General features: G+C 40.0%; 1 protein-coding gene across 1 annotated transcript in view; it reads left to right on the forward strand.

Moving 5' to 3' along the window:
• The window catches only part of KCNH1 (potassium voltage-gated channel subfamily H member 1), a 173,505-nt gene that overhangs the window by 66,705 nt on the left and 80,216 nt on the right, over positions 1-26,584 (forward strand). The window contains exons 8-9 of the mRNA XM_033055360.2: positions 18,033-18,232; positions 21,795-22,047. Of these exons, the coding sequence (XP_032911251.1) occupies positions 18,033-18,232; positions 21,795-22,047 (453 nt within the window). The remainder of the gene's footprint in view (positions 1-18,032; positions 18,233-21,794; positions 22,048-26,584) is intronic.

Raw genomic sequence — 26,584 nt, forward strand, 5'->3', positions numbered from 1 at the left:
TGGTGACCCACTGGAAAACTCTGACCTTAGTCAACAGGAGACAAGAGAGGCATAAGAGTATATGATTTCTCAATTCAGGGATGTACATACCTGTATGTAAATGGCACTTACGCAGAATTTTAATGGATAAAATGCAGATGAATGATAGAAGTTAAAATGACAAAAACTAAAATAGAGAAGCCTAGCAGCACAGGCTAATTCTACCATCCTAAACCCCCTAGTCATTTGTGGAAACAGCTGCACTTTCAGCGGTGGCACTAATATTTCTGGTCCTGTCAGGTAGGAGCTGCACCTTGCAGATATGCACTCTCTGCCAGTATCAACAGATAAGGTCAGTGCTGATATCTTTGCAACAACAAAACCATACTGTGCTTCTGTATGCCTTGTGTGTGATCTCTGTGCTCTTTCTGTGTAGTGAATACACTGGGTATGCTGTAATTCAAACTGTAGACTTTAAAAATCACACTCAGATAAGCAATCAGAGCCTAACAGCTATGATAACAACTATTTATCAGAAATTGTGTGGCCAGCAGGACCAGGGAAATGTTCATCTCCCAATACTCAGCACTGGTGAGGTCACACCTCAAATCCTGTGTTCAGTTTTGGGCCCCTCACTACAAAAAAGACATTGAGGGGCTGGAGTGAGTCCAGAGAAGGGCAGCAGAGCTGGTGGAGGGTCTGGAGCACAAGTCCTGTGAGCAGCTGAGGGAGCTGGGGATGTTTAGCCTGGAGAAAAGGAGGCTCAGGAAGACTTTGTCACTCTCCTCAACTCCCTGAAATAAGGGTGTAGCCAGGTGTGGTTCAGTCTCTTCTCCTGGGTAACAAGTGACAGGATCAGAGGACATAGCCTCAAGTTGCACCAGGGGAGATTTGGATAGGCTATTAATACAAATGTCTTCATGGAAAGGGTGTTCAGATGTGGGAATAGAGTGCCCAGGAAAGTGGTGGAGTCTCTATGCTGGAGGTATTTAAAAGAAGTAGATGTGGCACTTGGGGACATGGTTTAGTGGTGAACATGGCAGTGCAGGGATGGCAGTTGGTGTTCTTTAGGTCTTTTCCAATCTCAGTGATTTATGATCATGTTCAAAACAGCTTGATTGAACTTGTGTCTTCTCATTAGAATGGGAAAACAAACACATCCCAAAAACAAAGAGCTTTTTTACTGATGGCTTTGTTCAATCCACAGGCTGATGATGGGCTTTGTGTTATTCCTTATGTTCTGAGTCCTTCCTACTATTTATGATTTTACTGCTATTATCTGTCTGCTGTCATCACGATAGTGTTAGAACAAAATGTAACAATATCTATAATTAGGGTTGTCTGCACATTTTCTCTCTATTTTCCATTTGACTCATGTTTGTAACTTTCTAAATCTTTCAATTTTCAGGTTGGTATAATCAAGGTCAGCCATATCTGAGAGCAAGGCTGGTGTTTATCCATTTTTTAAAATTATATTTTCATCTTCAGAGCAGGTATATAAGAACAGCAGGGCTGGATATTGAAATTAGGCAGCAAGAGAATACTCATAGAGGATTCTTAGAAAAAACCCAAGTCTTCTTTCAAGAAAGATACCAACAATGTACACTTAATTGTGACCTATTGGAAAGTGTTGAACTTGAAAGAAACACAAGATTATGCAGTTATTGAGATAGCCATATACATAGTTTAATGTCAGTGGAAGTGCAGAATAGACATGAAAATTATATGTATTGCCTTCCCTGGATGAAACCCAAGAGAATGAATCATGGAGAAAGATGGGGATGTTTAGGTCCTAAAAGCCACTGCTCTGAGAATAAGCTAGCACATGTAGACACCATTTAGCTGCCAGTTCCCACAGCCCAGCCACAGCCACGTGCCTGGGGGAAGTACCCACTGTAAGAAGCAGTGTGGGCAGCAATAGCACCTGGTGAAGACACGGTGCTGCTGGAGCCCAGGGCATGTGGGAAGCTTAGAAGCACCTGGGGAAAGGTGATTGGTGATGGACAGATTGAACTTTTAGTCAGTGGGATAGTATGTACCTGCTGCATTAGCTAGGCTGGGCTTTGGTAGCTGTGCCTTTGTAAGCTCGACTCAAACAGCACAGCTGTGGTTTTCTGCACGGGGGGTTCTGTGCTTGATCTTGCCCAAGCTGTGCTGTGCACAGGTGCTTTTTAGCATGTCTGATTTTCAGCCAATTGTGACTTTTTTATAATAAAAGTTGGGGCTTTTTATATTTTTTATATTGTTTGGTTGGGTTTGGTTTTTTTTTTTCTTTTTTCTTTTTCCTGAGATCCTTGAAAGCATCCTCCTTTGTGTCTTCTTCTGGGGAGTAAATTCTCTTCTGCTGTGTTTCTCTCTAGTTCCAGTGTGATACCACAGAGTGCTGTGCATGCTTCATTTTGGGCACTGCTTTTTAGGTATTCGGGACTGGCCATAAGTGAGTTAATTGGTGATGCTAATTGGTGATTAGCCTAATAATGGCTTTGATTATGTTAATTAAACTCTTGTCCCAGACAGCAGCTGTTAAATCATTTGTCTTCAAGCTCTCCCTCAGTTTCTTTCCGAAACCTGCTGGTTTGAGTTGGCAGGGTTGAGTACTGAGTGCGTGATACCAACACAACTGTCAGCACCAACACTGTACTCAGTTTTTTTCCCTGTAATTTTAAACTTCCTCTTGTTAAAACCCTGTGGTAAAAAATTAAATGTCATTGATCAACTTCTATAGTGTGGTTTTTCTGGAAGTTCTTCCAAGTGTAACTGTTCTCCAAGGTGATGGAGAGAGCCTATGGCACCTGTTTATGCTAATTTGCCTTTTGGTGCATGTATGCACTTTGTGGGATGCTTATGGACACTGTGCTGGATATACAGATCATGAGACTAAACCACAGCAGTTCACTAAACATACAGCTGTGCCAGGTTGTGGTTTTCCTGAAAGCAAGGGGAGAAGTGGGTCTTCTGTATGGATTGTTAGCTGATAGAAAACGAAGTAGAAATGAATACTTCAACAAGGAAGGATTGTAACTGTGGTGGAGGGAGTTGTGTGGCAGCACTGATGCTGCTACACCTTTTCCAGAATAAATCAGATCTTTTAAATTTGAGTAAGTAAGCAGACTTACAAGCCAGTCTCGGACTGGCTTGTCCACAGCTTTGTAGCAATTGTGATAATTTCTATGCTGCTTTTTTAGCATGCTTTCATCCAGTTACAACAGTCTAAGAGAGTGCAAATGAAATGAAAAGGGAAACTGGGCAGTTCCATGCAAATGTATATTGCATGGAAACATAGACTTTTCACTGCCCTGGTACCATGTCTTTTAATGCTCAGGGAATGCAAACAAAGTACTAATGCAGAAATTATGTTGTCTTAATGCTGGTTTACTGAAATTGGCGACAAACACGCACAGCAGGATGAATTTAGCTTTGTATGTGTGTAAAACTAGTATTTCTACTTTCAGAATATTTCAGTTTGCCCCAGTTTTGTGGTTGTGGTCTTTTGAGGCATTCAGAAGCCCCACATTTTTGGATTGTTTCAGCTGAGGGTGCTCTGCAACTTGAAGTATCAAGCCTCAGGTCAGAAAGATTGCTTTTCAGACCTGAGGAGCATTTAAAATTGATGGCACATTTACAGTGAATACCTTTCCAGAAGACTGAGCAGCACCAAGCCTACAGAAGCCAGTTCCTTTAAACAATGCCTTATCCCTTGTGATTGCTGTGACGATTAAATAACTTCAGAGTTGAAAAAGTTTGACTGGCATTTGCCTTGAGCATTCTTGTGCAGTGCTTTTTTTAATGAGCTCCCACACTGCCAGTTTGCAACTTCTAGTATTTAAAGCTTTCTTTGTGCTTCACTCTTATTGCAGAGTTGATAAATTGTGTTTAAGACTTTTATTAGCAGTTGTCCTCTCTGCATGAAGTGTGAAACCATGCATGAAGGCAAGGAAAGGTTTTATGTTTGTTACTACTTAACTCTGTTCTGACTTTAGTCTAGCTGGAAGCCTAAATGCACTAGACAGTAAGTACAAACACAGAATAATATAGGAAATATAAAAACTGAGATAATGAACCCTCAAAGATTCCAATGTATTTTTTAAGACTTAACAAAATATTATTCTAAGGCTGAGGAAGAGGAGACTGGTATGAAGTACCAGCAGAGGGAGTCAGGACTGGCCATTAAATGCTGAAAATTTTCAGATCCCAGGGGTCATCATCTGGAAAGGAAAACATATTGTTAATGTGTGAGATAAAGTAAAAAAGGTCAGAATCTTCTGCCTTTTGTGTGGTACATATGTCTGTTTTTTCTCTCCTGCATTTGGATTAGGAATATGAAAACATAGTCTATTCTATTTTGGGTATCCTCATAGTGATTCTATTCAGAAATGGTTTTCTGAGCAATTTACCTCTTTCCTGTGCCCTTCTCAAATCAAACTAATATGTGTGGAATGTGATAGCCTTTCAAAGTGTTCAGGATTTAACACCTCTAGCTTGTCACTGATAGGAAAATATTGGCAAAAGGGACAGATCCACAGAGCTGGGGAGGAAAAGTGGTTCAACATGCAAAATGTTGGCAGCATGCTCAGAAGAGCCACTGTATCCTCTGCTGCCAGCTGCAGAGCAGTGGTCTCTGTATGGATGGGATGGATGCTGTCTCCCATGGCACACTGATGATGAGAACTTGGGCAAGTGAAAATGCTCTGAAGAGATTTGTGGCTGTGCAGAAGCTCTTGAAGCTGTTTTCGGTCAGTGTGCAGATTAACACAAAGGACTTCATCCCTCTCTTTCACACCTTGCTTGTGACAACTTGTTTACTTAGGCTTTGTATGGAGGATATTGTTAGGACCCAATGTTTTTATCCTCTTTACTGTCCTTGCAATAACATCTCTGGATTTGTTGTCTGGTGTTCCTTGACTTGTTCTAAAGTGTTTATTTTTTCACCTTTCTGGCTTATTCCTTAAGCTTTCATCATTGAAATAATGGAAAAAAGCAAATAAAAATCATAGAGTATTTGCTTTAAGATAGAAAGATGGATGAATTTATATTCATTAGCCTCTATCAAAGACAACATTCTCACTGAAGTATTTGTTATCACCAGCACTGTGTTCTTTTGGTCTGACTTGCTCAATCTAAAGTGTCTTGCATGGCAGTCATTATGCTGACACGCTCTTCCAACCAAGTTTTCAGGGTTGCATTTAAGCTGTAGCTCAGCTTTCTACAGCTGCAATTCACTTTCTGATCTTGGTGAACGTGGTCCTAACTCAAACTGTTTCTTCATTAAGCAGGCTTTTGGTATGTTTTCTTTCTATGGAGTAATGGAGATTCAGCCAGAGACAGTGTTTTTCTTCTGGAGATTGATTACCAGACATTCAGAGAGATTGGGGCTTGTTGCCCTCTTGAATTTGCAGAAGGTTCTGGTTGCAGCAAACAGGTGTTATGACCTGCAAAGGAAATAAGCTGATAGGCAAAGAGCAAAGCAAAAGGCGAAAAAGCCCTGTTGCTTGTGTCTTCAGTGCTGACAGTGTGGGGCTGGTGGACAGGGGAGGGGTTCTCAGCTGGCAGGTTTGGACTGAGTTCCCAGCTCTGTCACACGCTCCTCTGTGCCATGGACAATCTGCTCCTGATCTTTGCCTTCCTTGCCACTCTTAATTCTTCAAGTCTTACTAGCGCAGAGTGGTTTTCACTGTGCTCTGCACACACCATACCACTGTGTATCTATTCCCTCCCTCTGCAGTGCCCCTCAAGTGTCTTTTAATCTTGATAGCAGTAAAGCCAAGCCTGAAAATTGGACATTTAAACTCTCTCTGTGCTTTTTTCTCTACTTCAGTTGTCAGCTACTCCTTTGTGTTCTGTGTTCCTAACTTCACCTGTATTCCTTTTCTGCTCTTTCACCCCGTGCTTACATATTTAGGTTTGTATCCCTGTTCCTTCCCTCCTTCCCCTCCTCTGATCTGTGATGAGTCCCAATTCTCCTGACCATCTAATTTAACTTTGATTCCCTCCTAGTCATTAGGCTTCTCTATTGAGGCCAAGAAGGTCTGGCAGCCTCTTTGATGGGTTTGCTAAGCTGTTGATTTAAATTTTACATGCTTTGTGATGCAGAGAGACTGCTAAATCACTGCTCCCATGACAGGTTTCTGAAAGGCTGGAGGAAGACAGGGTATTCAATAGAAAATTGGAAGAAGTGAGAGAAAACAGGAGGGTAGAATTTCTGGAAGCATGGAGAGTAATTATGGGCCAGGTAGATGACAAGAGTCTGACAGGGAGAAATAGTTTTGAAGAAGAGTGTGTGTGCATGTGTAGATGGGGAAAGGCAGGATAGAAAGAAGACAGAGGGACATTTGTCAGAAGGAGCTGAAACCATGGTGACTGGATTCTGAATGCTCAGCATCAGGGCTGATATTTAAGGATAACTTCAAGAGGTGCTGATCAAGGAAGTCCAGCTGTGTGGTTTCAGGTAGATTCTCTTTTAAAACAAACAATCCAAAACAACACCTGCCAAAAAACAACCAGAAACAAATAGACCAACCCCAACAAACAAAACACAACTCCAACAAACAAAGCACCTAAAAAAATCCAAACCCAGCATCGAGGCTGTGTACCATTCAAAGCATGTCAAGAGAGCTTGACAGAAAAATATTTTAATAGCCTGCTGCTCTTGTGCTGATTGATTACAGCAACAGCTCAAAGATAAGCATTCTGTCAAGAATCATTAATATCTGTCAGCCAGTAGTAGCTATGCAATGTCAAAAATTCAAGCTGTTGAAAAGCATTCTATCCTTGCCTTGTGCTGAAGACTAGTAAATGAATATTCATGGAAGCACACACAGCTTACAAACAGTTCTTCACTTCACACAGCTTTCAAAAAATGAGCACGCAGGTTATTACTACAGTTTAGGTGCAAAAATAAGTTCCTGCTTTTTTACTTCTTTATACTTTGACAACTTCAATGCCTGTAAATGACATGGAATATATTTACCACAATTGTTTGCCCAAATATTACTATTCATCTCCAATGAGCTGTAACATTTTCTTGTTGCCTCCATCAGTGGCAAGGAAGAATTTAAGATCTGGAAAATCTACTTAGGTGATCCTGTACATGGTAGAGAATTGAATTACAGAAGTCAAGTTCTTCAGTGCTTAAACAAGGAAAAGACCTGTGGCAAGTGCAAAAACTCTTCTGGAAGTCCTCTGATGTTGTGAAAGCTATTTGTGATTTGTAAGAATTCTCAGGGAATGTGACCTTAGTGACTACTGTGGGGCTGCTGTGGGGTTAAGCTACATCCAGGGTTGTGTCAGCAGACAGTGGGCAGCTGGGGGGACTTTTCCTTTTGGAATTCAAAGATCAAGATTTAAGTTCAGGAGGAGCCATTTTTCTTATGTTGTTTACCCCATGTCACAGTGATGAAAAGTTTATTCTGAGGTTTCACTCCTGAAGATCTGCTAGGGTTTACTTATGCTGAGATTTTGGTTACTTTCACCAGTTGGTACTTATTTCCTTGTGATTGCTAAGACTTTGTTCATGCACATATGTGATGTCACTTCAGCGAATCTTAGAAATTACTTTTCCTAGGATCTTTTGGGAATGCTAGGATAGTAGATGTTTTCAATCTGCTATGGCTGGTCAAGTAAAGCTTCTCTGAGCAAACCTGCCAGAAAACACATTACGTTGTGGAGAAGTGTTTGCAGACAAGTCTATGTTAATGTCTAGACATATCTGCCTCTTTCATTTTTATCCATTATTTCATGGTTCAAAGACTTCAAGGATATGGAAATACTGGGAACACACCCCTGCTGTATTTATGGAGATTGGAACAGTTCTACTAGTAAAAACTCTTTTCCTTTCCTTTCTCTTTGATTCAAAATACTCAGTCACCTTTAGGTGGAGGAACTCTTCAGAAAAATGGAAGATCTGAGTTCAGGTCTCTGGTCCTGCATGGTATTTGAAACATAGCCCTGTTGTATCCCAGATGTTCAGTGACTGTAGGGGATTATACTTGAAGTATAATCTTCCCAATCGTTCTTCCCTAAGCAAGGAAAACCTTTGTGTGCCTGACTATTGGATGAGGTTTGTAGCTGCAAATAACTGACAGAGATATTTCATTACCTTTGAGAGTCCTCTGTACTTTCTGTTGGACAGCTTCAGCTTATTAGCATCTGCAAATACCATTCCTTTGTGCCTGGCAGGCACTGCACAAGCAGAATAGTTCTCTAAAAAGGCCCCGGTGGACCTTAATACATCCTTATTTGTGACTGTATATGTTTGTTTATGTGCAAATATGTTTGCATTTTGTGGTGACTTGATAACAAACTCACCAAAGCACAAAATGCAACTGACATCTTTCAGATGTCAGCTGATTTCTGTGTAATGTTTACTTTAAAAAGAATTTAGGCAGTATCTCATATGCAATAGCATCTACTCCTGAATATCATGATAAATACAATCCTTTTTAGAAGTGTGGCACTCACAGCTGTATGCATGTTTACTGCTGCTTTTACTCCTGCTGAGTTCTAATAAAATAGCAGACTCAGCCTGGAAGAGAAGTACTTTTAAGACTGAAGCCGTAGGAACAGAAATGAATACCTGCTTTGGAAAGTTAGGTTGTAACCCTCTTCACCACTCCAGAGGCAAGTTTTCCTCTCACATGCAGTCATCCATGGCTTGTCATTAAAAATGCAACAGTGGTTCCAGTTTTTTTTTAATAAACCCTCTGTGTCTTCACTAGCCTGTCATTTCACTCATGAGTAAAGCATGGCCCCCTTGAGAAGCCTCTGTCTGTGAGTTATTCCCATGTCACATTCCTGTAAATACTGTGTGCACCTCCTGATTTTGGTCTGCAAGCACACCTGTGATTAGTGTGTGGGAGGAGCATGACTCAGACCTAGTCATTCCAGTGGCAATTATTCTTTATCCACCCCAAATTTGTCTTCATTGGTAAATGTCATCTTTGTCTCTAACCTCGCTGGTTTAGTCAACATAATTCCAAACTTCATCTTCCTCATTTGTGTTATGCACAGTATTAAGTCTTTGTAACTGTTTAGTGATAGCAGAAAAGGGGAGGTTTTGGACCACTTTGTCTTTAGGTTTGTTTGGGAAGTGTTTGAAAACCCTGTGTAGAATATGGTCACATAACTTGTTTGTACTTGTTGCACCCAGGAGTAAAAGTTGTGCATGGGCGAGAAGGGATTGCCAGGTTGGTGATGAGCACCTTGCAGTCTGGCTGTGGTTATTGCAGTAACAACACCCCAGGGTGGCTTGCCAAGGTTTTGTTGCATCAAAAGCTTCAGAGTGAGCTGCAGAGAGGCAAAGCACACAGGTGCAGCGTAGTCCAGTTAAGTGCAGTAGCTTTAGGGGCTTAATTTCACAGCAGAGGAGATCTGAACTGAGAATTAATTGTTGTCCTTATGTCCAGTACCCATTAATCCTGTCAGGTGCAGCCATGGCTGGTCTGTCACCTGAACAGACCTGGCAGCTCCTGGGTGATTAGCACAGCCTCTCTGGCGTCTGGTCAGTGCAGAGGTCACTGCTGCTTTCACAGTGTGACAGCCTAGAGCAAAGTCAGCTTGAAGGGCCTGCTGAGTGTAAACCAGGTGAGCTACAGAAGACACAGGCTTCCAGTTGTTTCCAGGGTTTTGTTTCAGTTTTAGGATTGGGGACAATACATCTAATCCAAAGTATCTTCTCTCTGAAACCTGTGAGACATGGGATATGTGATTTTCCCATCAGCTGTCTGGTTGAGGCTAGCACTCTACCACCCACCCCTGGTTCTCGTCACAATGAAGCCATAGTACCTCCATCCCACTCTGCTTTTATGTTAGGGTAATTTATAAGCATTAAAATTTTACCTTTTCTTTTGTTCTCAGAGAAGAAAAAGCCTAAAAAAAGACTGTGCTGTACTGCTGCATAGACAGCAGAAGCTTTTGTAAGTCATTGGATGAAAGTTAGTGGTCAAAGAGAAATGTCTTGGTATTTCTCTGAACTGTGTCCTGAGCTTTCATCACAGGCAGACATGCCAACACCTTGCAGTGGTGTTTAAAGCACAGCTGAGTAGAGGTTTTAAGCCTAATGAGAAGTGAGATCTTTGCAGTCTCAGGGGAAGCCTTGGGTCCCTCCTCCTTGTGGTCTCACTGGTGGTTTCAGATCTGAACATGATCAGCAAGGAATCCAGCCAGCTATGAACTTCCCACATGGGTGCTCTGGTGGGAGTAGAGAGAAGCCACCTGAATCCAATTATCATTTGGAACAAAGAATTACTCTAAATACTGTACTCAAATGTGAGATAAGGTAATTAAGTGAGGTTGAAGCAATGACCAAAAGGAATCAGACAGGAGAATTTTGCTTGAACTTCGCAAGTGACTTTAGCCATTAAACTCTTGTGTTGCATCAGTGATGGGGGCAAGTTTTGTCCAGAAATCCATATGTGTAAGTGCTGGATGGTGGTTTTGGTGTGCAAAATTCAGATCCAGTCCTGGATTCTCAAAGGCCACGGATAGGTTATTGCAAAAAGAGGCCAAATAGCTGGCAACAGGAACAGGCCTGAGCCAGCAGTGCAAAGCCCAGCAGAACGCGTGGCAGCGATGTAGGGAAAGGACCAGCAAGTTTGGATAACAGGTGATGTCCTTGATGTCCCTAGATTTCCCTCCTGCCAGGCCTTGTGGAAAAGCTCATACGAGTCATAGAGGAAATAGCATGAACAGAGGAATGCTAACAACTATGTAGGCAAGCAGTTTCACATGAAGAGAACTTTTCCCAGTTGTGGCTTTTGGTTTTTATTTTTGTTCTTTTGTTTGTGTTGTTATATCTCTAATAGATTTTAAAATGAGGAGAGCTGGTGTTTAATTGGGGGAAACCATTTGAGCTAAGTTGAGGGCAGATAAAACTACTTTTGAAAGCAAAAGCTTTCATATTGGTGCAAATGAGTAAAAATCTAGAAGCAGTATCTTTAGATTTAATTTTAACTAAGTAAGTGAAAATGGCCATGCATTACCCTATATAAACTGTAGAAGAAAAATGATGCCCTCATTTAAATGGTGATCTGTTCATTAGTGCTGGGAAATGAAATGGAAATCCATTTCAATTTTCTAGACAATTTAAATTTTATTGTCCATAAAATTCTACAAAACAGTAAAAGAGTGTCCTTTCTCACAAATTGCAGAGGATTTAATCAGATTTGGCATTTTATTAATTCTCATCATGGTAAAACCTGCTAGTGAATACATTGAGCTGAGTTCAGCCTGTGTTGGTAAAAGTGTCCCACTGGGGACTCTGCTCTGGTATGTCTGAAATAGAGATGGTTTTTGCAGCTGTTATCTGTTTGTACACTTAGTTTCCTCTTGGTAATCAAATTGGCACATCAAGCAAGATCTTGATGATGCTCCATGTTTTGAGCATGTGTACTTCAGTGTTGCTCTAGACTAATCCCTTATGACATTCCTGAAGATGTTGTGATAAATGCTGCTCTTTACAGGAATTGCAGTTGCTGTAACTAGTTGTGAAAATTGGTACATATTCTTGCCATTCTGTTTTACCTTATTGGAGATAAACCTATCTTGTGGGGAATAAAATTTGGAGAGGTGATTGGAAAGTGCCATTTTCTGTAGAATCTTCCTTTTTCTCTAGTCTTACCTTTGATTTATCATGCTGGCATTTCCCATTTCAAATCTTGCCTGTTGATCTTTTTGTCCCATATTGTTATATTTTGACTGAAATAAATTGATTCTGCAAGGAGTTTTCTGTGGACTTGTTGATTAAACTGTGCTAATTCTTGGAAAATCTTTTTTCTTTCAAGGATTAAGGCTCTAATTTCAATTAATAACTAGGTGTTACTGTGTTTGGAGTTAGTAATAGCTTTGTCAGATTTAAGAATTTACCTGTAAGTTGAGGCAGAATGTACATTCCTGTCTGCTTTATGATGCACTTTTGGATGTAAAACAGTGCTATCCCCTTTGGGACTCACCAGTCAGTGCTGGGCCTTGCAGAGAAATGGATGTGTTCAGGTAATTTAGTAAGAAGAGTCAGTTGAACTCATTGGTCTGCAAGTGCTGTGTGTTTATAGAATAAGAGTGTGCAACCCTGTTTCCCTGAGAGATGCTCGTGGTTAGGGATTTCAAAGTCTATCAGCTTGAAGCCTCACTGTATCCAGGATGCTCTTCTCTTTAATTCCTTTCAGCATTATGCTTCTGTTGTTGTCTGTTGTTGTCCTTTTACAGCAGAAAGGTAGAGTATGACCAGATTCTTACTCCTTAATTTCACAACCAAGAACACATCTAAGACCTCACAGGCTACTTCTGACTTGTTGTGAATCTGATTACTTTAGTAATCTGCTTTTCTGCAAGCATACTAGCTGCAGTGGAGTCTGTGGCTGCCATTAAATCCCCCTCTGATGACTGTTGGCACCTTTCAGGGTAAATACAATACTTAACAGTAGCTGTCAAAAAATAAGTGACGAGTTTTGTGAATCAGGATTCTTGCCATTTTACTTGTTTGGACACTTCTCAATTTGTCAGAATCCAGATTTTACAGTGTTAATTAGTGGGACTGTGTTAATTTAGTCAGGTGCTGCTGTGCAGAAGTAGGAGCCTTGGCCAGGGAGGTAATAGCCACCACTCTTCCTTTGTATGGATTGGCACGAGGCTTCATCCTCTCTTTTTGTGAGCAGGCTCTTGGATCCAAGATGCAGCCTCTCATAGAGAGCAGGGTGGTGTTGGCCCTTCACTGTCAGTTTGGAGAGAGATGTTCATGTTGAAGAGCTTTCTTACAGGGCTGATGCTGAAGTTTGTTCTATTGGCTTATGCTCCTCTGGCTCCCATCGCTCCTCTGATCAGTTTTGCTCTATGTGTTTTTCCATGCTGTTTATCTTAGCCCAAACATGCTGAAGGCAAAAGCAAAACCTGTTAGAAAGTTGTGTTGTGCATGATGCTTGTGAGCCAAAACACCTGCGATTGCTGCTATCAGCTGTGTGGGTGCTTCAAGATCAAAACTAAAAAAAAAAAAAAAAAAAAAAAAAAAAAAAGGCTTTGAAGCATCCTAAGGGATGCTGGAGTTCAGCACCTTGAGGTTTGGTAATTTACCAACACTTGCCTCTATTCTTCCATATTAGGTCTTAAACTGGCAAAATATAAGTCATAGCAGATCAGTGAGATAACAGGAGGTTATATGGCTGTGCTGCTGTAGTAGCAGGCTGCTTTTATTTTGTAGAGTTAGGAAAGGGTGTGAGGAGAGAAGCAGCAGGAGCTGCATGTGGTGTTTGTTCCATATCTGTTCTTAACTTCCCTTTCTGCCCTTCCACACTGCAGACAGCCTATTTTAAGGTGCACAGATGTTTCTACTACTCTAGTCCTTGGTAGTTGCTTAAGTGGCTTCTTAGAGCAGCTGTTCCCTTGTTTATGTCTCTGACGTTCATTTCATTGCAGTTCTTGGGTTTTTTTGGTGATGAGAAGATGAAAAAAACCCCGTGTGCTGATGCTGTCTTGTTTAGCCTTCATCAATTGTGTCCTCACTGGTGTCCTACCCTTCTGCAGGGGAGACATTTCCATTGTAGCTGGAGCCCACTGCTGTCCTTCTGTGTCCCAATTTTACTGCCAGCAGGGTGATTTCACCAAATGTGATGATGACAGTGGGAAGATTTGCAGTAGGATTCAATGAAGAGTTTAATAAAATTTTCCTGTGGTCTCTCATCTTTCATCCTAGAAGTCAAGTGCTTGCGCCACATGGTTTGATGTGCATGTCCCTCATGGCCTGTTCAGGCTTTCTGCTTTGCTTTTTGCCATTAAATTGATTTTCAGACTTGCTCAGTAGTGTGCCAGTTCTCTGATCTTTGCCGTTGCTGCTGCCCTGCTTCGGAGGTGCAAATTAGAAGCTGGTGAAAAAGGGAGGTGGAGCAGTGTATTGTTTCAGTCCAGGAGAACAGAGAGCTGTGGGAAGAGCAGGATTTAACAGTTACTGGGACAGCATGGGGGACAGCTCCTCTGGGAACTTACTTTCACTTAAAAAAAGTCTTTTCCCCAGGTTGGGAAATTCAGAAAGTGAATTACATGCTAAGACTAGCAATTGTAATTTGTTTTATAGCAGGTGAAAATGTTCTGGATATATATTGTGAAAAGTCATGAAGTGCAGAAAATTAACTGACCTATTAGATTTTGGCTAAGTTGTTCACATTTATTCTTTACTGTACTAAATGGTATTATATCTTTATACATTGTGTAGTAAAAAACCAAAAGGTAGATAAAAGATTACAAATAGGAAACTTTATAATGCACAAAGCTTCCTAGGAAGTAGCAAATTAAGCAGCTCTGGGTCTGTACTGTTCTAGAAGATTGTGTAGATACTTGATAAGTACATCTCACTTTAGAAGCTTTGATATCAGATTGCAAGACTACAAATAACAATTCTATCCAAACTAGTTCTGTAAACAATTCTCTGATGCCTGTTCAGTTTGGTATTTGCTTGCATAATGTATTTAACAGTTCAGTGTTTTTCTTTTAACTGCATGCTCTCTACCCATAAGTAGGCATAATTGCCACTAATCAAGACCCCCAATCTCAAGCAATTATAAGCTCTTACATTGTTTTAATTGCACATTTGAAAATAATGTCATTTTCTCATATAATTATGAGATGATCCATACAATTAATTTCTGCCTTTCTTTTTATCTGATAAATGTTAATTTTGTGTGACCTCACAACTTGTTATCTGAAAAATGCCTTTGAGACATGCATTTTTTCTGGTTAATTTATGGTTGTGTTTCATATTCAGTAAGAAGTGATACAGTGCAACAGATTTTCAAGGCTGTGCTTTCAGCCATCTATGAACTGAATAATTTGTTGTATACTAGGAACTTGTTGGTGAAACAAAAGTGCAATTATCAATTTAAATCATCTACTGTTTGCAAATGCAGGTGCTTGCTCTTTGAATAGTACTTTGGTTAGTGCAGTACGTAAAAGGGGTTTATTTTGATTTTTTTAATTGTCAAGTGAAATTTATGTACAGGCAGGCAGACTTTCTCAATCAACTTCCCAGACAGCAGAAATGAAGGCAGCTCATTTTCAGGAAGCACTGCAAGTCTTCGGGGCAAGAGATTGCTCACTAGCTGATGTTGGTCTCACTTGTTGCTGTGTAGTTCTACACACATTTTGTGTGCCAGGTCATTGGATGAGTGCATTTTGAACAAATCATCATCAATCTGTTGATTCATCTCAGGAACCGAATGCAGCACTTACATCTGTAATTGGGGTAATTGTAAACCTCTCATTTTTACAGATAGAAATTCTTCCTCTTATCATTCTAAAATCAGACCTCAGATCTTTTACTGTGGTAGCTGAGGCCTACACTGCCTTGTATTTATTTCTCTATTCTTACTTGTTACATCACTAAAAATAGCAGATGATTTTGCGACCTGTGTGTGACCTTCATGATTCACTTGTGGGTAATTTGCTACTGCAATTACTATGGTCCTATCTGTGATGTTATTTAAACACTGGTTTAAATGGAGTATCACAGACTGCAGTGTAAATGAGCACCCACATTGCTGGGGGCAACGTGTTTTTCTTTAATCTCAGAAAAGAATATTAATATCAGGGGGTAAGGTCTATATAATTTCTGAGGGTTCTTGACGTTCCTGGAGAGGAAATGCTGGAGATTTTACTCTGTCATTAATAGCCCAACTTTCTTCCTTTAGTAGAGTGTGTGTTTCTGAAATCATTCTGGGGCTGCAGTCTACTGCAGTGGGTTCATTTCATTATTCCTTTAAAAAGAAGGAAAGGCACACAGCCAGCTACTTCTGTGCAGAATAGTTCAAGGTTTAACATGCTAATGTATCTACCCAATATTAGGCTGCAAAAATCCTTGGCTTTAATGTGTCTTTAATAGTAACAAAATGGTTGGCTAATGATAAATTAAGTATTGTAAGTTTGAGAATTAAAAAAATTAATCTAGGCAAGAATAAATTTTCTTGCCAAGATAATTGTCATACTGGAGCTGCAATTTGCATTGGGAATTGCTTGCTTCATAGTAATCAAAATACATGATAAAAATTCTGTTTTTTCTTTAAGCTTCATGTAGCTGGACATTAATGGGACAGTGGGCACTCCATTTTACCTTTGCTGGCATGGAGCTGAACCCCCAGGTCTTACTTTGCCAGAGAGCAAAGAGAGTTGTATGGACACAAGTGGTGTTCTCAAGAAATCTAGAGATATAAATCTGGTTGCCAGCCTCTCTCTAATTTACCACCTATTTCAGTGCTGTGCTGGCTGCCTTGTGCTGCTGCAGTCTCCTGTAGGGTCATCTGCATAACAGAGAGCAAACCAAGACTTACTTAGGAACAGGTAATGCTGATCTAATACAAAAATACTCATAGATTAAGGAACTGCTATGGTAAATCTGTTTTGTAAAGCATTTTATTATTCTTCACGACTCATTGAGCTGCCTGGTATGGTTTTGTTCAGGCACAAGTTAAGGTTAAACAGGGAAAATGTGTTTCTGGTCACTGTATTAATGATTTCCATTTTCCTTTAAACTAAGCGTGCACAGTTTTCTGCACATTTTTATACCTGTTTGTACAGAGGAGTAGATAGAAAAAGGGAGAGCTGTTCTCTACAGAAACTCATAAAAAGAAAAGAAGTAATGCAGCATCAAGAAGGAATTCAGCAGAAAATCAGCAGTGTAAAGGCCTTGAGCAAACCTAAATTACATCTCTCGGTGATTAGGGCAAAGACAGTCCCATAAATTTGTTTTGCACAGTATCAAAGGTTTTTGTTGGTCATAGAACTCTAGAGCATCTTAGTTGGCTTAAGGATATCTGCCTGTAACACTTACCTGAATAAATAGCTGCATTCTCAAAGGAAGGAATGGGATGAAGATTTTTTTTTAAATAGCTGATGAGAGAGTAAATAAACAGCAAAAAGGGGGTTCTTCAGTATGGTAAAATATATTTTTTATAAATATGGCTTCTGATTGATTTATTTTTATCTCAAGTGGAAGAGATATGATACTCACAATTTAGTGCTTGTTTTGGGGGACAGGAAATGATTAAGAGGAAGAACTTACTCAGCAAGCCAGAGCACTTATGGGTGGTTATCATCACATCTGCAGTCTGACTGTTCCTCTCCCTGTACAGCCAACCTGTCACATATCCCTGACCTGATTCACAACATAGGAAAGCTCCCCTTGAGGCTTCCTGTCTCTCCAATTCATTCAGGGCTGCATTGGCTGGGAGAGCCTCAGCCTCTGCAAGCTATCAAACCTGGCTGCCACCAGCCTGCTGTTCTGTCTTGGGCTTCAGCAGATGGATCTTCTCAAGTCCTGTGTGTTTGCATCTGCTTCTCTCCACACTTGGAAACTCTGCCTTTTTTTCTTCCTTGTGTTTATTCTTAAACCCATCTTGACGAACCAGCTGGCTTCACGACTGTGTTGTGTGAAATCAGGAGAGCTGTGCAAAGGTCTGCTTCTGAGGGCTCTAGCTCTTGCCTCAGGCCTTGCTGTTCTTTTGCCTGAAGAATATAAAACGTAATGCCAGTTTTTATGTATTATTAAACTTCTGTTTATAAATTACTGACCCGTGGTGGCTGTTTATTGCATATTCCATCTTCTGCTTTGATGCACTGCTGTTATCACACTGAGGTGGGTACCGATGACTCAGCTTACTACTGTGATAATGCACTTAAAGCCTGGAAATCTGTCACTGATGGTATTTCAACACTGGTGCTATAAACCTGACATGAAAAATTAAAGTATTTGCTGTCAAGCTGTTTCTCCTAAAATTCTCCTGTCTTCTGCTGTGGTTTTGTAAGGTTTTGGGGACTACTGAATTGTCTGATGGACAAACAGTCGTGTATTAAGAGCTCTGTGATGCAGGACATGCTCTCACAAAAGTAGGTGGTGGTCCTCAAATTGTAGTTCTGAAGGTGACCAGTAAAAAACTTGTGCTCATCAGGCCTTCCTAATAAAGCACCGATATTTGCATGCATTTTTATGACCTAGCATTCCCAGCCTTAAAGCCCAGTGGAGCACAGACTGATCACCACATCTTACCGTGTATTTTCTCTGTGTTTTTTTTTCTTTTCCACAGCCCTTCTGTATGCCACCATCTTTGGTAACGTGACAACCATATTTCAGCAAATGTACGCTAACACAAACAGATACCACGAAATGCTGAACAGTGTCCGGGACTTTCTAAAGCTCTACCAGGTCCCCAAAGGACTGAGTGAACGTGTGATGGATTACATCGTTTCCACCTGGTCAATGTCCAGGGGAATAGATACTGAAAAGGTAAGTAAATTAAACTGCAAGGAAAGAAGTCACATCCTGAAAGTAGTCCATTAAAATAAACAGGAGGTACTGTCTTAGTAAAGGAGACAAATATTCTTTAAATAGTTCTAAGCAGCAGCTTCCCTTAATTTTAAACTTTCAAATGCAGCATTTCAGCTATTCTATTATACTGACATATGATAGTGGTAGAAGTATGTATGTTTTGCTAGTGAAATCGTGTGAAATGGCATGAAGTACTACAAAAATTATAAAGGAAAAAACTCAGTTTACAATAAATAAAGGTGATAAGTAAATAACAAGTTCCGGATTGTAACACAACCTCACAGTTTTTCCAAATGAGATTTTTTTTGGCAGTATTTCTTGTGAGGTTGCTTGCAGCTCTGTGGGTCTGAAAACAAAGTAATTTTTGTCATTGGAGAATTTGAATGCAATATTCTGTGTGCAGGTTAAAGATATTAATGAAAACTGGAAGTATTTAATAATGTATTGCTTGAAATCTACCTTATGTAAGACAAATGTTATCATTCTGACTCATTGAATTTACAAATAAATTCCCATTGTGTCTTTTAAAATAACAGATGACCTTTCACCAGAGCAAATGTACAAAAGTAACTCCTTGTTGCTTTCATATTAGTTGCCAGCTTTTGTAGAGAGAGACAGTTTTTCTTCAGCTTGTAAAGACATGTGATCTGTGGCGATCATTCAGGAAATCCATAGCAATGCTCTGGTCACCAGCCTTCTGGTTGGCAGCTTAATTTAGTATTCTGAACTGTGGATGATGCAGTTAAAGAGCAAACAGTGTCATTTGTGTACAGCTGTTAAAGCATCGTTAGGAAGGAGCAGAACAGATGTGGCCTTGCACTGAGCTGCCTGGAGACTGAAGGGCACACAGGACACGGTTTACTTGCCTAAATGGTCTTCAGCAGATCTGCCATTTTTAGATCCCAGACATGATGCTGTAAGCACTGTCTACCACACTAGCTTTCAGAAAGAAATGGTATTTTAGTGCTGGATAGCACTGGTTAGAAGCTGTTCTGCATGTTTTCTCACAATCTGTCTTTGTGTGGGGTTGTGATTTGAGGTAGGTGCATTTGGGGAAGGTGCAGAGACATCTGAGGATACATAGTGTAATGAGGGCTGGTGCTTTCATTCAGCCCCCATTACAAACTCCTGTCATCATTTTAACAAAACAACAAGAAAAAATTGTTGCTATGTAAAACATGGTTTGGGGTTTTTTTAGCTTATCTTCAAAGTTAATTCTTGGCTTCCTTTGATAAGGAGAGGAATGCTTTAAAGGATGCACTTGGAGACAGCAGAATCACCAAGCCAAGCACAATAATACTCAGTGTAGCCTTTGAGAATTATCTTAATAAACAGGAAAAAAAGTCTCCAATTGTCAGGACACCAAAGGGCTTAATACAGTGCTGTTTTCAGTGACTGGCGTGTTCATAGCTCAACTGCTGCTGGCCGGGACTGCTAAGCCAAGAACTCAGCTTTCATCTGCACAGCGAAAGCTGTGGCTGGCTGTGCCAATCCATAAACTCCCAGGTCTGAGCTCTGTTGTTCTGATGCCTGTGTAAAACTTCTGGGATATCTGGTTATGAATAAAACATGTATTGCTCATGAGACGGAGCAGTGGTGGTTGTGCTCCTCTGAAATGTAGCACAGCTTCCTACAGATGAGGCAGAGACTTAAATATGAACTGAGCACAGAACTGCTCCTATCGCTATTTTTTAGGCCACAAATTTGTCTGTGTTCACTGCAGACATGCTTAGTTATTGGTCTAGAAAATGCCAGTTAAACAAAATTTAACCAAGAGCTACTGAAAGATTCTGAAACTGATGCATGAAGATATATTTCTTACCTCCCATACAAATGAAAGGCTTCTTCCATTTATCTATATCTCTCAAATGTCTTTAATCTCTTTCATTTTTTGTGAAGTCTGGAGACAACTTCTTTAAATAGTGAATGGAAAATTAGTTAACTTACTGATAAGACTGCTATACCAAAAGGTTTTTGGATAACAGCATAATTTTAAATATTCTCTTGTATATTCAGGGCTTTTTGCTACTATTTCTATTGCGAGAAACCTTCTTGTATGTGATGTTCAGGTAACTGCACGTGTGTGTAATTCCAGTAGTAAAATTTGGCAAGAATATGCCACTAGAGAATATTTTTGTTGCCAGAATAAATGAAATAATGGAAAAGGCAGATATGGCTGCTGCCTGTGTTCCATGTTAAATGCTGGTCTTGCTGCCCCAACCCATTTCTGTGAGCCTGGGAAACAGAGAACTGGCAGGTTTGGCAGCTCTTCTGTACAGGGCAGCCAAGAAAAATCATCCATGAGTGCCCTACACCTAAGAACTACAGAAATACATCTCTTTTTAGAAGTAATATCTGTAATAAAATGTCTTTTTGGAGGTGGGCCAAAGATGATGATATTGGTGGTGGAGCTATTTGCCTTTGGAGTACCAGTGCCATGCACAGAATTAAGACCTTGGTTCTCAGCTCAGATCTTGCACAGAACCCCATTTCAAAGTGTAGGCGTAGCCATAGTACCTCATGTGTTACCTTTATGTTTTTCAGGAGTATTTGCAGCAAGTCTTCTCTTTCCATCTAGGAAAATGTGTGGGAGTAACTCTGAAACTCGACCAGCATGTTCCTTAGTTAGATGGAATAGTTATTACTAAGAAAATAGTAATTAAAAAAAAATAAAAGGGCAGACTGAGACGACTCAGTGTTTTTCTCAAATAATATGTCCTAGATGTGCTTCATCATAGACCAATCCCCCAAGGATTTTGTTGTCCCCAAACCCTGTTCATGTAACTTCTTTCCACTTTTAATCTGTAATACATTCAGCAGTGATTTTGTATTCTTTCCACTCTGCTGTCCATATTATATTAAAACCCTTCAGAAATGGCCCTGGCTGGTACCTGCTGTGCTGAGCATCAGCTCGTGTCCTCTTAGGAGCACACATCATGGATTGCCGTGAGGAGCATTGTGTTTGGAACATCAAAACAGCATCATACCTTAAAGTCCCTTCCATGTGTAAACAAAAAACTTGTTAGTGCCACTGAGGGGTAAATTCAGATACCTGCAATTCTCAATGGTCTCCGTTAATTAAATTTTAAATAATTTATTTTAGCTGTTAAAGCCTATAACTTGTGCAGACTTTTCATGGAATCTGCCTATCAAAGAAATGACCTACCCTCTAGAAACAATTCTTCAGGAAGCTTTTCTTCAACACTTTCTGTACTGCTGTGCTCTAAGTTTTATTGCCTTAAAAACCTTAGGCCTTCTGGTAATTCAATATCCAGCAGAGCATGTTGCTGAGATGAAAACAGTGTTTTCTTTCAGATGTTATAAAGTAGATGTTACAAAGTTAGTATTGTGGCTTATGTGGATAAATAATATAAAAATGAACCCACAGTCCGAGATTAGAAGTTTTATAAGAAAGAGGAATGTAAAAAACCTTAAAACCTTAAACCTTGTGTGGTAAACTGTGCCGGGGCAGTCACGTAGCAGCCACGCGCAGGAACTGATTGCCTGGTCTCCCTCTCAGGTTTTGCAGATTTGCCCGAAGGACATGAGAGCAGACATCTGCGTGCACCTGAACCGCAAGGTTTTCAAGGAGCATCCCGCCTTCAGGCTGGCGAGCGACGGCTGCCTCCGGGCGCTGGCCATGGAATTCCAGACAGTGCACTGTGCTCCCGGAGACCTCATCTACCACGCTGGCGAGAGCGTCGACAGCCTCTGCTTCGTGGTCTCGGGCTCTTTGGAGGTGATCCAGGATGATGAAGTCGTTGCTATACTAGGTGAGTTTCAGAGCTGGTAGTATGCATTTGCATAAATACAAATATGTCCAGCAATTTGTAGCCTCTTCTACTCGTTCTTTAAAAAGCTCCTGTTAAGTTTGTTTTACCACAGCCTGGAGGGGTTTAAAGGGCAACCATTTAATGTCCAGATTGCTTCAACCCTGTTTCATCTGGTCAATGGAAACTTCATTTCAGCATGGGGTCCTAGTCATTCTTGGGGTCTTCCCTGTCTTGACATATCCCTTTAATTAGAAATTCCATTTAGAACGTCAGAAAAATTCCTCACTCCCACTCCCCCATAATAATCTACTTTTGCTGGAATTTTTCCAGTTAGATTTATTTAGAATGTCATGTTGAAATAATATTTATCTATTTTGAAGTCAAAATAATTTAAAACATTTAAAGCTGATTTGTGTTAACTTGGGTTGGAGGCTTTGAAAAGAAACTGATAGGGGGGTGAACAGCATTCTGAGGCAAAGCTAACACAAAAGAGTGGGATAATCCAATAGATGCAGATGAATCATGGGGTGGCTGGAACATTGAGGAGTGATACCATTTGATTCTGTCAAGCCCTTTTGTGATAAGGTAGATTCTCATGGTAGCTTAATCCTGTAACTGTTACTCACAGCAGCCTGGAAAAAGAGAATAAAACATCTTGGTAATCTTACTTTTTTCTGGACATATACACTTCTCTCTCCTAAGAATGTCTGCTGAGACATGAGGAGGCTAATAAATATGCTGAGGTCCATTTTTCTCTACTTTTGAGCAGGATTGCATGTATAACATAGGGTAAATTTACAGTTGTGAGGAACCAAGTTGAGCCACACAAGCTAAAAAGGTGAGAAGTTGGAGCAGAACTGATTCTCTTTTGTTCTGGAATCACCTGTGCTTCTCAGTGCTATGTGATATTTGTAACTTCTGCTTGTTTATGCTGCACATCATGAACTTGCTACCTTTTGCCATGTTGAACTCTCATGATTTAACATGACAAATGTAGAACACAAATTAAGACCCCCTCAATTTGTGTGCCTCTATGACACCACCTGGGTTCAGAAGAAAACCTCAAAACATCTTTCTGCTCTCTTTGAGTATAGGTAAAAAAAACACCTTAAAATGTACTTTAAAGATACCAATTTTCTCATCTTTACTGGCAACTCCTGCATTTTATCTTACCACTCACTTTAGAAAACCCTCAGCCAAGATTGCTTGAGGAATCAGTGTTAAGGAAACCTAACTCCTACTCTCTGCTGCAGAGTGATAGCCATGGATAAATGAGGCTGTTCCCTTGGTATCTGGATGAATAGAAGTATTTTGTTGCTGCTCTTCTCTTGGGATGTAACTATTGATCCTCTTCCCTCCACAACTTTTTATTTTCTTCTTTTTCTTTGTTTTTCTGTTTTAAATTTGGAGTCAGTTCCCTGGCTCTCACTAAAGTTGGTGAGTTGTATTCACATTTTCTTTGTGAAGATTGTAAGTGGAGAGGGAAGTAAAATGAAGTGGGATCTGTTTGGGATTCTGTGGGATTTCATTTTGGATGTGGATCAGTTTTTGTGTTTCAGTTTCTGGACTAAGGAATCCCTTTCCTTCCACACATGTGTGTACCTTCCCCAGGCTGTGAAGACTTCTGCTGAAGGTTTCTCTATCGTGAAATTACGTATTTAACTATTTCACCGTTCACTTATTTTTCCTTCAGCAATGTGTAATTTAATCACCACACTACTGAAGGATGTGCCAGGAGATGGTTCAGGGTTTCTTCTCTGACTTCTTTGTACTAGTTTTCTTATCTGTAGAAAAGAGTGTTTTAGGGTGGGGTATGGAGGTTTTTTTGTTGTTTGTTTTGTTTTGTTGGATTTTTTGTTTTTTGTTTTAATTTTTTTTTTTTTAATTTCATAATTAACTAAACTTGCCAAGCTCTTTATGGATGTATACCAGAGAAAAACAGGTACTACAAGGGGGACAGGAAAGGCGCATTGTACAAGAAACGTGATTTTTGCTGATCACTCAGCCAGAACAACCCATGCCATAAATTTTGTTTACCAGCCCAAACCAAGCATAGCTGTGAACATCAGGCATGTAACAGCAAACCATGTGAGGAATTCCATTGGGTAATTTTAGTTGACAGGTATGTAACAGAGACTGTAATCTTCTTTCAGGTATTCTGGAAATGAAAATGAAAAAAAATAAGCGCACAAATTATTCAAGGTGAATTGTTTGCTCAGCTCTGGCTGTCACGTAATGAAGCAGCCTTTGCAGCTTGCAGTGTAGCCTGTATCTTCCTTATAATGGACAAATGAATTGCAACTCTGAATCAGTCTGCGGGACTGCTGTACAGCATTGCATAAACCAAAGGCAAACTGCACTTAATCCTTAAAGGATGCAATGCATAGGAAACATTTTCAAGTTCTGAAACCATTTAACCTTGCAGATTGGCTTAAAAGAGTGTATTATGTAGCCCTGGAGTGTACTGTGTACACTTGCATAATATCCTTCCAAATCAGTTCCATGTAATACCCTGGGGACAGGTATATTCTCAGTTCAGGCTTATGTTCTTAGAACAAAACACTGACTTTGATTAACTTGGATTAATATGAGTACTGAGTTGGAAGAAATTGCACATAGGCCAGGAGTGAATAAAGGTACCTTTTTTGTGTGTCCCCTAAGATTGCCTTTCCCATTAATTTAAATTAAGACACAAACACAAAAATAGGCAAATTAAAAAAAAAAAAAAGAAACCAACCCCAAACCTTTGCATGTTTTAGTAAAAATTTAAGGAAATCGGTGTACTTTGTATGAAGTTGGATTTGTTGGGATGAAAGATACAGATACATGTTTTGAATTCTGTGCAAAATTTATGCTAAAATACAGAAATTACTGATGTTCATGCAACACAATCTTTGAATTTGGTACGTCAAAAAACCAGAAACAAAAGTGTAGAAAATGACCTCTAAGCCAGGCAATTGATTTATTTGTGACTCATTCCAATACAAATGAGTCAGAAAAAGAAGACTTAGCAAGAAAAGCCACTCTATTACTATGTTTTCTGTGTTAATGTGTAAGTATGAGAGTGGGATTATGTAGAAGGGAAGTTTAGCTGGTGGGAAGCTGCCTGGGTGAGACACAATTCTGGTTTTGGTGGTTTGCTGTTCTTCCACTGGCACTGCTGCTCCTGCGTAGGATGAAGTGCTGACGTACACTCAGCACTTTGAGCAAGACAGACAAATCACACAGTCCCTGCCCTGGAGAGAACTGAGTGAAGCACAGGTCATGCAGGACTTCTGTTAAGAGAGTGTTTTCAACCTGGCTTTGCTTTTAACTTTCCTGAGCCCTCCCACTTGGTCTGATGCTGCTTTATCTACCTGAGACTTTGAACTATTCTAACTTAAAGATTTAGATATTTGTCTTGATGTGGTTAGAAAAAATGTGAGGGTTTGTTCCTTCTGTTAAAAACAATCAAGTATTTATGTGCACTTCATTTGGCAGCTCTAGTTTCTCTGTTTTGGAGCAGATCTTTCAAGCTGAGACACTGACCACCCAAAAACCTGACTTTACTTCAGGTCTTTGAAAACTTAAAACCTGCTCATGCTCAGGAGATAATTACATTTTAATTTATCAAATAACTTCTTAAAAATATTCCTCCTGAATTAACAGTGTTCCAGGCACAGACCATAAGGTCTGCCATTAGGCAGCTTTCTTTGCAATATGCAGGGGAAAAGACACTTCACTGTTCTCCAGTCATTTAGCCTGAACCTTTCAATCTCTCCTCACCATTGCTTGAAAAGTGCTAATTCCTATGCTATGTCTTCATTCTGTGTGTGCTTAGATAATTTAATGAAAATTACAGAAAAGAATGTCACAGCAGCAAAAATAACATTTTGTACATATTTTCTGGAAATACATGGAAGGGCTGGATAGGAGACCTTGTCAGTATCCAAGTTGGTTTAAAGTCTTTCTGCCTGAAATTGGGGTAATTTTGGACATTTAGGAAAACATTCCAGTAAAAGACTAGAGAGAGGAAGGAGGAGACCCTTGAAAATTAGGGTTAAAAGCTCTTTTTTCTAGATAGCAGTGGGGAAAACAGTGTCTTGTATTTAATTTTTCAGACTGCTGCAAAATTTGTCAATTAATGGCTCCTAGAGGGCCTGACTGAGCAGCAGATCTTTACTTATATGAGGTGTTAAAAGCTGCTGAAATGGTCTTGATACTTCCTGCGAGGGGGCCATGTGTGTATGGAAGGTAAGATTGGAGATTAGTTTTGTGGACTTGATTAGAGACAGAGAGCTTTAAGCTTTTAGTAAAGAACTAAAATCCAATGCCCTGAAAGCCACTGTGGTCTTCAGAGCTGAGCACTGGATGAGAAAAATAGCATTAACTAGAAGATTCAGTTAAAAAGAAGACACAACACTCTCCAAACAGTTTGTCCCAAGTGTTACATACCAGCTGTTCTGCATTTATGTTCTTGCTATCTTTATTTGAGCTAAAAAACTTTCAAAAGAATAAACGTTTTTCGTCACTGTTGGTTTAGCATCACAGAATATCC

Source organism: Catharus ustulatus, chromosome 3, assembly GCF_009819885.2.
Source record: "Catharus ustulatus isolate bCatUst1 chromosome 3, bCatUst1.pri.v2, whole genome shotgun sequence".
NCBI classification, from domain to species: Eukaryota; Metazoa; Chordata; class Aves; order Passeriformes; family Turdidae; genus Catharus; species Catharus ustulatus.